Source organism: Erigeron canadensis, chromosome 2, assembly GCF_010389155.1.
Source record: "Erigeron canadensis isolate Cc75 chromosome 2, C_canadensis_v1, whole genome shotgun sequence".
In the NCBI taxonomy this organism is placed as follows: domain Eukaryota; kingdom Viridiplantae; phylum Streptophyta; class Magnoliopsida; order Asterales; family Asteraceae; genus Erigeron; species Erigeron canadensis.
Window position 1 is genome coordinate 33,264,341 of NC_057762.1, and position 14,400 is coordinate 33,278,740.

Here is a 14,400-nt window from a genome sequence, read left to right on the forward strand (position 1 = left end):
TCGATCAATAGATAAATTCATATATAGTGAAGCCTGTAACTGAGATATCATAGATTCAAATTCTGGTGTAAGCAAAATGCTCACGAAATTAAAACAAGAGTTTTTTAATATGGATTTCATGTAGAATTGAAGTTCGGTATATAATGAGGCATAATACTGGGCCCAAATTTCTCATTAAATAATTAATAATAATAATAATACGTTTCTAGGAAGGTGCTAAAGTTTTACAGAGTTTATACATAGCAAGATGAAGGATCAGTCTGCCAATCAAAGCCAAACGAGTTTACCATTCTTGCACCTACTGTTACATATCCAATTAAAAGATAAAAAAACTATATCATTGAAGATGGCTTTTGGTTTAGTTTCTTTGAAATGGAAGCACTTGAGATTGCGACTCTTCCATAACATCCAAAAAAAGAGTTTCTATCACTACATCAAAGTGCGAGTACTGCATAATGTTATCATTTGTTACTTATATATAGAAATAAATTAAGTAATTAATTAAATGATGACCGGCCAAACAAATTTTTTTTTTGGAACAGCAGTTTTATTTTAAAATCTAGCAAGGTGCTAGTAATTTACAAAGTTTATACATAACACGAAGAGGGATCAATCCGCCAATCAAGCCAGTTAAGATTACAATTGATGCCTCTATTACAAATCCAATTAAAATCTAGCAAGGCCGAACATTAATTATTATTATTATTATTATTATTATTATTATTATTATTATTATTATTATTGTTATTTAATGACAAATCTTTTCTACTTCACCCCAAATGATCATAAAATCACTTATACTCAAGAATGAACCCGGAACATATATTAATTTAAAATTATTTTATTTACTTGTCCTATGCAACTAGCTAATACTATGACAGGAGTTTTCCTTTATAATTACTTTGTGTGTTTAAAATTCAATAAGTTCTATCAATCTTATTTTTAAAAAAATATAAATTATTCATGAATATCGAGAGATCTAATATATATTGTTTTAATTTGGTTCGCGTCGAAGACTCCTCTCACATAATGCATGGATGCTCAATTTAAACCCATAGGAAAAAAAAAAACCCTAACACATAAAAATTTAGAGTGAAAAATATGATTAGAATATGTCTCAAATCTAAGACCTATCACTAAATCATTTAGTGATAGTTTCATTATATATATATGGTGAGTAACAAAATTGTTTTTTAGCTTTGATTTATCAATGTACCACTAGCTATACACCACCACGACATGCAATTCATAAATAACATCTAAAAGTGACACGAAACAAATCGTAACAAAGAAGATGATGATCATTCAGAGCTAAAACAAATTAATTCTACGAAAATTACACACTCCTGCTGAATCAGTATAACTAGCTAGCTAGGATCAAAATTTTAAAGATAGGCTAGGTGTGGCCGTGTGGGAACGGGTCGTAAAATGGACTATAGATATGGCTAAACTTGCTCATCGGCGTTGGCGGGTGGAACAGGTTTAGCAAGGTAAGTTGGGTTCAAATCACCGGGCATGATTATGACAATCTTTGGCTCCATTTCGGGGGCCAATTCCATACGAAATTCGGGCATGGATTGCTTTTCGTGATCATCAGTGTCGTTTTCTGATGAATTTTGAGAAGAAGAAAATGGTTTCTTGTATGAACATACTAAGATGACCAATGCACAAGCTATAAGGATTAGCATCATGGCCAAGCCTCCGAATAAGTATGGTACCGGAGAGCTCCACCGGAATCCGGTGGCGGCTGCGGTGGCGGTGGCGGAGACAGGTGGGGTGTTTGGTGTTGGTGGTGTCATTTTTGGGTTTGTATTATTGGTTTGCTTTGAAGTGCAAAAATGAAGGTTGAATTATTGGTGTATTTATATTGAATGAATTAGTAATGTTGTAGAAAATTAGATTTGCAACAATAGTGCATGGATTAGGATGAAGTATGAAATGACTAAAGAATCCCTAGTAGTGCTCGAAACAAGGATAGTTTTTCTTTTTCTTTTGCTTTACGGTTTCTTTACTTGCTCGATCATAAAGCACTACTTTTGGAAGTTTATTCACAATTTGGGGCTTATATTATGACATTCACATATGTTTGCATTTTAATGTGGAACAAAGTGATCTAATTAAGTATCTTTTAAACTGAACATATTCTTTAATTAGCCTATGTGTGCATATGCGTAACATACTTTTTTTCATTTTGTACGTACAACAAAATACAATATCTGTTTTTCGAATTTTCGTTATGATAGTGTGCACGGTATCCTCGTTTTGGAACAAAGTCATATTAAATAACCTTGGTCCGTCACTACACATCATTGTATATTTGTATACGATTTCAAAAAAATTACTAATAATAGTAGTATTCGAATTTAATACCATTGATGACAAGCTAAGCTAGTACGTAACAAAATTTTCTTTACATTATATATATATATATATATGTACACATTAGCTAGCTAGGTTATAGTTCCGTCTATATACATTGTATATATATGTAAACATTTGCAATTTAAGTGTAACTTTTCTTATGTCAATTGTGGAAGGTTAGATCTATGAGCCTTTGGTAAGTCTAATGTTGTTGTTACCACCCACTAGTAGTTTCCATCACGATTTCACTAGCATGGTGTCCGTGCAATGCGGCGGTGGTAACGAAAATACAGTGGTAACGACGATTGATGGTTGTGACGACGAGTAGTGTATTAATGTAAATTTAATTAATATAATGGTTATTATAGTTATTTAAAAAGTTGAGCCATTAATGGTGTATTTATTTCATTTAGGGTAAGGATGTATTGTATTTAGGGTGTGTTGTTTTAATTTATATGGACATTTTTTTTATTATAACTTTTAACAGGGGTATATTCTTTTTAATATGAAATATAGGTAAGTTTTGAGTAATATTAAGTTCTTTTAGATATTCTCTTACCTATTATGATAACAATACAATAATGATACTGTGAGAAATAAAAGTTAGAAATGATAACCAAAAATGAACGAAATGCACATGTTATGAATTGAAATTAATTTAAATATTAAAAGGAAAATATCTTGAAGAAAAATTATCATTGTATCATTTGTATTTTCGATAATATCGTTTGAGACATTAACAAATAACAATAACTTTCATTCCCATTAACATCATACTTTTATCATAATGATGCATGGTTGAATATCAAACGTCACATAAAACCACATTAAGCAGATAATGAAAAGGATGGGGATTTCGGTAATTTCCAAAATGGAAGACTTTTGCTAATGGAAGCAAAGTAAATGGAAATAAGAAAGAGACCGAGTGTGAATTTGTAAGTTAAGAGGGCCCGTTTTGACGTATAAATAGCAACTCAAGTATTCCTTCTGTTCTGTTTCCATATACATCCGTACGTAAACACCAAAACAAAACCAACACACTTGCACCTTCCAATTAACCTTGCTTCTTATTAGAGGCAGCCTTGAGCCCTTGAGTTGGGCAAACTCGACCCCATCTCGGTCCCATTATTCTTAGTGACATCATTTACTTTTACTGTTAGTTATCATTTATTTTTAACAAAATGTTTATATATTGGACCATATATAGGTCATGTTTTCTCCCTTTTTTAAATGATAAATTCTTGACTCAATTAAGTGAGTAACACCCTGTCTTACCACAACATAATATTGTCCATTTTGTCCCCAGACTCACGGTTTTGTTTCTGGTTGCTCAGACAAACTTCCTAGAAGGGTTATCCTTATCCATTTGGCATTGCTGTCACCCGAGCACGCCTGTGGAGTTTTTCTCTTATCCACAACCAATGCGCCCAAAATATTTTGTGTTATGTAAGGCCAATGATATTACTTATAGACAGGATCCCCTTTGTATGTCAGCGATGTATGTTTTAATGTCCCTTTATATTTACATCTCGAGTTTCAAATAAACTCGGTTGTATTCAAGAAAACTCATGTCTCAAACTCAAGACTTATAGACAGGATCCCCCTTATATGTCAGCGGTGTATGTTTTAAGGGAGATGATCCCTACACAACACAATTTTACCATACACAACAATACATGCATCCAACAGTTGAACTGTACAACTATTTAATACATATATTGTTATATATGGTAAAACTATGTTGTGTAGAGATCATTTCCCATGTTTTAATGTCCCTTTATATTTACATCTAGAGTTTTAAATAAACTTGGTTACATTCAAGAAAACTCATGTCTCAAACTCGGTTATATTCGAGAAGCATTTTGCTTCCATCTGGTTTCAAACTCAAGACTAAGTCCTCTCAAATTTTTAAAAGAAGTTATTATTGCGTTTATTTTTGAATGTTATGATGAAAATTTGAAAATAAACCGAACATTCTTTTTTCAAATGGTTGCACTTTTCGTAACTAGCTATAGGCCTTTCTAATTTAAATAATAATGGAACTCTAATTTTAATCGTAGAATTAAAGATGGAAAATATCTGTTACTTAATTGTTAGTAGAATAAAACATTTTACTTATATTACAATATTACACATATGCAACGCTACTAAACGTTTATTACGAAGTTTATATATGTTATAACTAGTCTTCAGATTCGTTCATTGAACGGTTAATCTCAATATATATATATATATATATATAAATATATATCAAAGATTTCATTTGAAAAGTTTCATTCACCTTCATCATTAGATTCATCCCTATGAAGCATTTCATCATCAGCATTAGTATCGTCAAAATCTTCATCCTCTAGATTAAAATCTGAATCTGTTACATTCCCATGGGCAGTTTGCACTACCAATGTTCAATGTTTATAAAAAACAGGACAATCATTGCAAAGACGACAAAATCCCTATGACCAATATCACAACTTAATCAATACGAAAACTAAAGAAGGAAACATATGCAAATTAACTCCATATAAAAAATTGAATCTAGTTGACCTTTTTTTTTAACTTTAGTTAAATAAAAAATTTGTAGTTTGTTATATCTAAACTTAAGACAAACACAAACAACAATTTTAGACTATAATTACGAAAACTAAAGAAGGAAACATATGAAAATTAACTCCATATAAATATTGAATTCAATTAACCTTTTTTTTTTTATAACTTTAGTTAAATAAAAAATTTGCATGGTTAACATATATTGGCTTAAGATCTTAAGATGAACTAATGTGGTCTTATTTTTGGTTGTTGAAGAAGAAGTCATGATTAACCTATAATGGACAACAAACTAAATTAATATAGATAATAATAACAATAACATAAGAATTCAATGTTAAATAATAATAATGATTAAATATTAACAAAGTATATTATAAAGAAAACCATCTTGGTAGTCGACTTCTTGGTAGGCAACTAATTTTTTGGTTTGGTCATAGGTTTTTGTTTTGTTTGAAAATATGTAAGAGTTTTTCTAGGTTGTATATATATAGATAATTTTTTTAAAATAATAATAAGGCCAACCCAGATTTAATAATAAAAAAATATTAAGAAAATACAAGGTTAATGAGGAGAGAGTTTTAGGCTTAAAGAAGCAAATTAAGAGTGTCAAGAGTACCCTCAATCAAGATTCTACGGGAGCACCCACATTAGACATTTTAATCATGTGAAATTTGTTGGATTATTGGTTATGCTATTATTTAAATATGGATTAATAAATATAGTGGAAGTGGTTTACGGGTCCCTTTCAGATTATTGTCACATAAGATCTGGATATTGTTGATCACTTATTAATTAGTTTTATATTATTCATCATATTCGATTTTTTATTTGTAAATAGTAATATATAACTTTTTTGATTAAACAAAATCAAGGTTCTAATTTGTACTTACTGAATTAGAAAAAGGGTTCTTCCACTCGAGAGAACGATATAAAAGGTTCAGTTCCCTTTAACATTGAGATTTAAAAATAAAATAATATATATCCAATACTAGCTCGCATTGTTAACTGTCCTATAGAATACTTCTAACTTCTAATTCTAACGAGTAGTGAGGTATTAACTTCATCTAGTATTCTAGTGTCGCCTAGTAATTACAGTGAGATTTCCCCGATGTCGTGTTCCGACTGAATGTTCAAAAAAAAAAAAACATCATATAATTTTGAAAAGAAAAAAAAAACTTCAAATTAAATTCTGTTAGATTTGATCTTAAAAATATTCATGAGAAGTTTCAAAAGTTATCAAGAGATATTCTTTTTATGTTGTGTATATCTAACTTAAAAAGACTTATCTTTCTTGAATAATATAAACGCAAAGTTCATACTTTCTGAAGACTTAAAACTTTACAATAGATAACCACGTACTGGTGGGTGTATATAAACACAAAAAAAATTAAACATATACACACCAAGTAGTATGTATTTTTTTTCTATATATAGTACAAACAAACGAAAATAGGACATGATGGTCGGAAAAGATTTGTAGAGCAAGTAAAATGCCCCAAATATAGAAAAATAGAAAATAAAAAACAAAACAAAAACAACTCATAAAATGTTTGGATAAAGAGATGTAGTTCATTATGCATTCACACATCATTAGCAATTGTGTTTCATTTCACTCTCTAATCTCTATAATAAACTAATTATATAGTATATCGTACAAGTGTATATCATGCCACTAAGATAGCACCACACACAGTTCTTTTTATTTAATATTTGGCCACTTGGAATACATAATGCTTACCATTTAAGCTAAAACACTATTTCGTCCGCCCATGAAATAGTTATATGAATTTAATACCAAATATTAATCAAAGACAGAAAGAGAATTGTCTAAAATTATCCAATTAACCAATACAATATTTAATTTTTGGAAATTGCTAAACACGACCCTTAATTATGAAATTTCACGTGCATAAAAAATTTGTATATTCCAAACTAAACGTCCACCCTTAAATTTTATATAAGTGTACAACTATATAATGCAGCTTAATTGAAGCCTTACGGATGCGTTTAGCAAAAGCTGTCCAAAATTTAGTTTGCTTGAAAATGTACTTTCTTATCCAAAAAATATTTAGTATTATTGAAAGGGTTTTGTTAAATGCGGCCCTTAGAATTGCAATTAAGGTGCATTAAATAGTTGTACACTTATCATAAAATTGTAGGGGTGAACTTTTAACATAGAGGGTACAAGTTTTTATACACGTTAAATGCATCCCTAAAGGCTGCGTTTACCATTTTTCCAGATTTAAACTAAATTTACTTTCCTAATTAGTACTATACTTTATCAAATTTAATTTAAGGTATTAATTTAAATGAGACTATCCTCTATAAAATTGCACATTCTCATATGACCACACTAACAGGTATCCATGTATTACGGACGATAATTCATAACACTTCAGATGATTTGACGACGATAATTTATGTTGGAGAGTGATGGTGTTAATGCTGGTGACAACATATTCGCATAAATGTGAGGAGGAGATATGAGTTTCTCATAATAAATATATGATTATAGTTTGGCAGAAAGATTTGTGTTTAGAAGTTTATAATTGAGTTTTAAGAAAATATATATTAACATGTTTTTCTAACCTAATGGTTATATTAGATTAAATTTTGCAGTTTTTTCTTCTGTGCCACCTATACGTTATATAAGCGTAAAAATCTAGGTAAATCTTAAGTTACTAATAATTTATGTCAATGAGGTTGGTGGCTTATTGGTAAGGTTTTTGATCTTGGAAGTATCCACCTAGGTTCAAGTCTCACTTTTCACATTTGTGAAGGTGGATTAATAGGAGTTTTTCAAGAGTATTGGTTTCCAGACATACGTGTAATTTAAGAGTATGAATAGAATAAAATGCCCCGTTAAAAAAGAAATACTACTCGTAATAATTTATCACTATCGTAGACTCGTAGAGTCGTAATATCGTGTGTTAGCAAGGTCGACATTTGGGCCCAACATTCTTTAGCCAATATGAGCCCAACACATAGTAAAAGTTAGCATCCTTAATTTTCACGAAAGCAATATTCTCAAATAAATTTGTATGGTAATTAACAACTCATTAGATCATTCGGCAAAACCATATTCAACCAGCTAAGATATTTTTGGTCTGACTGTCAGACAGCGTTGCAAGGTTACTCGCTTGAGAGGAAAAAATTTCTCTAAGGACTAAGAGGTTCTCGAGCATTTACTTTTTTTTTCATTAGATCATTTATATTTATGAGAATCCCCAATCTTATATATAAGTAGTGTTTTTAGTTACTCTATTTTTGTTCAATTAGTTAATTTAAAAATTGCGAGCACTAGAATATACAATTTAATGTATACACACAGAAATTTTGACTATGTTTTTGTACATAACAACTGACATAAATTCAGTTTTTTAATATCGACTTTTATTTATCGTACTAGAAGGAAATTTGTAACAATCATGACTAATATTTCATTTGATTCATATAAAAGTAGAAAAGACAAGCAATAATGATCAACAAATTTGAAAATAGAAAAGCACTTAAAACTTAGAAGCAACGTTGTTTTGGTACAATTTTGGCCCACTAAGGAACTTAGGAGTTGGGAAACGAAACATTGGGCTATGCTATTTACAGAAGTCAGCAGGGAATAAGTATTAAAAAAATATTAGAAAGAATATAATATCATGAATCTATCACTAGCTCGTCATCCGCGCAATGCAACAGTTGTGGTATTGACGACGCTCTGGTGGTGAGGGCGACGACTATTGGTGGCGGTGTCCAATGTTGAGTGGTGTAGATTAAAATATTTTAAATGATAAGGGTTTATAGTGTAAATTAGTAAAATAAAGGTTTATGGTGTAAATTAATTTATTAAAGATATATGTGTATCCTCAAATAACTTTTTTCATTAAAAAGAGTTCATTAAGAGCAATTTGATTATTTTCAATTTAACTTTCTTGTAACTATTTCTAAAATGAGGGTGACCTTCAAATTTAATATAAAAGAGTGGAGATATAATATAATAATATATTATACCTTGAAGACATTACAGAATTTATTTCTCAAGCATGATGTAAATGCATAATTAAAGTTGAAAAAAAACATATTAAAGGGTCCAGCCAAGCCAGCCCATAACAAAATGTTAGACCGGCTGACACAACCGAATTGGTAAGGAAGCATTACTGTTTGGGATGTATCTTGGACTATAGTTCTCTACTTCATTGCATTATATATACCAACTGTTAGAAATTTAGTTTTATGACTACAGAAAATTAGAAGAAACAGAATATTGTGTAAACAAACTGAGGACGTGATAATCACTATCCTTAAGGAATATTAGCCCCCAATATAAACACTGGTGGATTCAGACTAGTTTCCTCCCAGGATTCACCCAAAAACAAAAAGATTAAACAGCGTTTTTTTATTCTATCTCTATGAACATTGTGTTTGTGTTTTTTCAGAGAAAAGAAGAAGAAATCAGAATAGAAGATATATTATTTTATATAAACAAAAGACATATATATAAATATATATTTATTTTGGTTTCCCTCCAAATAAGCTTTCAAGCTATTTGAATATAACAACCAAACAAAGACTAATAAGCCCACTTAGACTTTTATCTTTTATCAATGTGGGACAATACAACAAACACAAACTAGCTAATAAAGACCATATCTAACACCAACTATTGACTGCATGCATGGACCGGGATTGGCCAGTTTCTGGTTCCTAACTCCCTGGCGTGTATGCCATACAACCTTGCCTAATGAAAAGTTAAGTATTTAAATTTTAGGAGAAATTTTTATGTTTTGCAAGAAACCATATTGATATGGTCAAAGTTGGTGTTTTAGTGCATACATGGAGATGGTCAAAGTTCATTCTTATTTTCTACAATAAAGTCCAAAAGAGTCTTTTTTTTTTATTGACGGTATTTATATGCATAAAATAATTATACTTTTATTATAAAATTTAAAAAGTGAGCTTTTGATATGAAAATTACAATTTTTTTACGCATGCTAACGACTAGGGCTGTAGTAAGCATTTTCATGTCCAAAATATATGGTGAATACCCTCGATAGCCCGAGCATGCACTATCCATTCCCCATTTTGTCCACGGGTTGCATTTTACCCTTTTTCTGGTTTTCCTAAAGTGGGCTAGTCTTGTTCGATTTTAGGCCCATTCTCATCCCTAAATGAATCCTTGTATATATATATATATATGAAAAAGTTTATATGAGAACCAGTTAAATTTGAAGAACCATGAGAACTTCTATATTATAACTTGATGCTTATATATGAATGATATATGTAAAACATATTCGTTCAAATATGAACTATCAAGTTATACTTATAATTATTTGTGTTCATATGTGAATAGTATATATATATATATATATAAATAGGGGTTGGATATTGTAAAACAAGTATTAAAGTAAAACAAATAAGATAAGATCTTGACCCTTAGATCATGGTTAAACTGATGCACGAAGATTCACAAAGCAATTGATGTATGATGATTTTTATGATGCACGGTGATTATCACTATAGAAAAACCTATTGTTTTATTTGTTTTACATTTATATATATATATATATATATATAAACAGTGGTTAATTAATCAAGAAGACTTGGGGAAAGCACTTCGGATTGTATATAACTATATATGCAATAACCAAGAAATTGCTTATAATTAACAAGCTGATGATGCTTGATCAATGATAATGTTTAAGTTTATTGTATGACAATGAAAAGTGTTGACACATTGTGGTCTAGTGGCATGGCATCTAGAGTGAGGAATGATTGAGCTCTACACCATTATAGAGTGAACCTTCAACACACTTTTGTTAGCCCTTTATTCTCTTGTTGGCTTCAAGAGGCCAAAAAGTGCAAACTTTTGTACCACTAGGCCTTATAAATGGCAAAAGTTCAAGCCCTTTTCCCTTTTTATATGCCAGGTAGTAACATATAGATCAATATGAATCTTTCTTTTTTCGTATATAGTACTGAAAGTTTAAAACATCTGTATGTATATGCATATTGATGCAATTTATTAAAACCTTTTTTCTTCTTAATGTGGGCTAGAGTTCTTGAGGTAATTAGAGCGTATTTCAACTTGTTCATACGTATAGAAACGTGTGAAAATTTCTTTATAAGCTTGATGAATTGAAATAAACTATATAGTTTCGGTGCTGATAATATATGAGGTCATTGTAAGTCCTTTGTAGTTTGGAGTAAGGGGAATATATGTCATTTGTTGATAGTGCAATATATTTTTAGTGGTGGAATACTTGAACAACATCAAAGACTATGACATAAGAATTTTGAACTCAGTGGAGTCAAGACTTTTCGTGTTTTGGCAAATGACAGTAAAGATATCGATCCTTCAAAGATATGGAAGGATCAAGGACGTTAAAGCAGAAAGACATATAAACCCTTATGGTGCTGCAGGTGCCATGTATCAAAGCCAATATACACAAACGAGTGGCGCATCAGAATGATCGGATGGTATATTCTTGCTTCTTTTCCTTTACTAAAGGTTGCTACTTGTTTATGATGATACATGGGCAGAATGGGCATTGGATGTTCGTAAATGCAGCGCAGTTGTGACCTATAGAATGCTATAATACTTCAGAAGAATATATGCTACAATAGGTGACCACTTCTGGAAGACTAGAAATCAAGGCAAATAGTACTGCCTTTCTAGTGTCAATTACCTTATATTAAGACTGTTGGATGTTAGTTCTTAAATAATAACCTTTATATATATATATTTAAGTAAGGATTATTTTATCTTGCCAATAAGCTCTCAGTCTAGCGGTCTATGGGCAATGTGGGAGACTTTGCCTCCCTGGAGGTCCGGGGTTCAAATCTGGTCATTGATGTTTAATTACGGACTTGGGGAAACTAATTACTAACCACTAACGTATGCCGTTCAAGAAAAGGATTGTTTAATCCTAATTGGATTCTAATTAATGAGGTAAACCATGTCATCAATCATCCTACGTGCCTCAAAAATTTTCTTAGTTGTCAGTTGTCACTCATTAGTATACAAAGAAACTGCATACTAAAGATAGCAACTTGATCTTATATCAGGATAACATAATACTCCGTAAAAGATATGCAAAAGATGTAAGTTTGGATGAAAGTTGAACGATAAGCTTCAAATAGTAGAGCTCTTGGCTCAATAGTTGGGTTAAAATGGCTGAGCCCTTCTGTGTGGAGTGCACACCGATCACGATCAAGACCTTTCCGTGGGTTGCTCATGTGTCTTATAACTCCTCCACGATTAAAAGGAAGAAAAAAAAGGGAAGAAGTAGTTACACAAGTTTGATGTTTGCATATATTTTTTTCATGTGTGTGTCATGTTCTCACCGGTCATAATTGTAATGTTTACTCTGTATCATACCTTATAAAATACATTATCTCAGAATAGATATTGCAAGGTATCTGATACATATTTCACTTGACCTAAATTGATCCTCAGTAGTTAAGTGATGGCATCAAAAGAGTAGCATCAAAATGCAGAGTATATTTGTTTCATTGTTTGGTTTATATGTAGAAATGCTACTGCAATTAACTTCAACCTAGTACAATCTATCAATCCATAGACTAAATCAAAAGTTGGACAATAAAATGCATTCATTCATTTATAGAAAAGGATAATCCTTGAACAAACAGCTACAAGATTTACTATGATAAATAACATGAATGGGAAAAAAAACAGTTACATATGCATTTAAATTCTACAGACATCTATATTTCCAAAGTAACATCTTTCAAAATGAAGGGACAATGCAGTATCCACCTTCTGTCAATAGTGTCGTCGAAAACATTTGGTCTACTTCTTCATCAATGTTGGTTCTTTTTGCAAAACGCCCTTTGACCCTAGGCCTTGTTTCGGCATATGCTTTTCTAGACGCGTACCTAATGGTTTTCTCAAACTTTCTTGTTTTCTTTTTCTCCATGTACCTTAGGACTCTTGCCTTTCTATCTGTTGGAGTTAGTTGTGTTGGCACCTGAATTGAAGGACTCGAAAATAGATCAATTGTCGACCCTTTTGGTGTTATTGCGGATTCTGGTACTACTCCAACATCCATGGATGACATGGAAACCTGAATTAAGAAAAGGGAATATTGGTCACATTTGCTTACTAGCATATTGCTAGTTTTTATAGCGAACGCTATTTTGAAAACTGCTTGTCTGCTTATTTTAGAAATACTAATCAATTTCAAGTACGAAGAAATAACAAAATGTGTAAAAAAAAGAAAAAACTTACACTATGAACAAGTGAAGGAGGGAAGCCATAGCCATCATTTGAAGTCTCATATTCCATCCCCAACTCAATTTTTTGAGTATGAAAATTAAATTGATGAATTTGGTAATTCTTATTACTCTGCTTCTTAATATTAGTACCATCATCATAATTAGTATACTTAAACTCATCATCAAATTTCAAATCATTGCTATGATGATCACCACTAAACTGAATATCTTGACAAGAAGTATTATACCCCACAAGGTCTAAATACTCATCCACACTCCCATCTCCATTAAACAAAAACCCGTTTATGTCGCTATTTTCATTTTCTTCTTCGTTTTTCATTGGCCCATCCAGCAGCCATGAAGCCGCTTCCTCTTCATCCTCATTATCTGCTGTTCCTTCTGACTCTTGGGCCAAAAAACATGGCCCAGGCCCATTTCCTTGATTCCCATTGACTGAGCCCGAAATAGGCATAACGGGCACACGGGTGTGACGATGGGATAAAGGGTTCGCCGAATGAATGACTACATCACAAGTAATGCAAAGTGAAGCCGAGTCAGCCTTGCATGTAAACGCGGCCGGAGCTTGTTCACACGCTTCACATATTAACACACGTTTGTGTCTCGATGACAACTTGTTGGCAGCATGGACATGTGAGTCACAACTGGTGCATAAAAACGCCAAGTCGGCTTCACAATATATCGAGCTCGGGCTAGACCGACATGTATCGCAAACACGGGCTCTGGTAGTAGTGTTTTTTAAACATACGTTGCTCATATTTTCTTAAAAATGTTTGTTTATGAAAGTGTTCGATATGTTTTTTTTTTTTTTTTTTGGCTATTTGGTTTGGTTTTGTTGGCATGGCAAGGAACTTGTTGTGACAATTGTGAACCAAGCAAGTGGTGGTGGGGGTGGGGTGAAGAATCAAGGGAGTGACACGTGGAGATGAATTAGTGGGTGAGAAATATTGGTTGGATTGTATTTGTAGTTGTGGGGTCTAATGTAGGGGTCACGGAATACAATTAAAATGTATGGATTTATTATATGTGAATGAAAACTGTTGACAGGTTAAAATCAAGCTGTCTGCTGACTCAAAGTGGTTAAGAGCATGGCTACACCCACCTGGAGTTACTAACTGTGAATGAGTTTGTAGCCATGTATCTCACATTAGATGGGTTAGTGTGGCACGTGATTGACCAATGGGGTGGGACTTGAAAAGCTAGATAGTGTCATCTTTGGATTAGTCTTTTTCGGTTATTAAT

General features: G+C 31.8%; 2 protein-coding genes across 2 annotated transcripts; both read right to left on the reverse strand.

Annotated features, from left to right (window-relative positions):
* Nucleotides 1–1,283: 1,283 nt before the first annotated feature.
* LOC122590081 (protein GLUTAMINE DUMPER 6-like) lies at nucleotides 1,284–1,799 on the reverse strand. Its single transcript, XM_043762414.1, has one exon. The coding sequence runs from the start codon at nucleotides 1,797–1,799 to the stop codon at nucleotides 1,446–1,448; it is 354 nt and encodes a 117-aa protein (XP_043618349.1). The 3' UTR covers nucleotides 1,284–1,445.
* Nucleotides 1,800–12,498: 10,699 nt separating this feature from the next.
* Nucleotides 12,499–13,976, reverse strand: LOC122587502 (zinc finger protein CONSTANS-LIKE 2-like). The gene is made up of 2 exons (XM_043759688.1): nucleotides 13,154–13,976; nucleotides 12,499–12,989 (listed from the first exon to the last, which is right to left on the reverse strand). The coding sequence occupies exons 1-2, from the start codon at nucleotides 13,913–13,915 to the stop codon at nucleotides 12,654–12,656; spliced, it is 1,098 nt and encodes a 365-aa protein (XP_043615623.1). The 5' UTR covers nucleotides 13,916–13,976; the 3' UTR covers nucleotides 12,499–12,653.
* Nucleotides 13,977–14,400: the final 424 nt, after the last annotated feature.

Excerpts from the sequence above, each read along its gene's own strand:
- LOC122590081 (XM_043762414.1), bottom strand. The coding sequence starts at position 1,799 with ATGACACCACCAACACCAAACACCCCACCTGTCTCCGCCACCGCCACC.
- LOC122587502 (XM_043759688.1), bottom strand. The coding sequence starts at position 13,915 with ATGAGCAACGTATGTTTAAAAAACACTACTACCAGAGCCCGTGTTTGC. Across the intron at positions 12,990-13,153 it reads CTCCTTCACTTGTTCATAGT|GTTTCCATGTCATCCATGGA; the intron begins GTAAGTTTTTTC and ends TTCTTAATTCAG.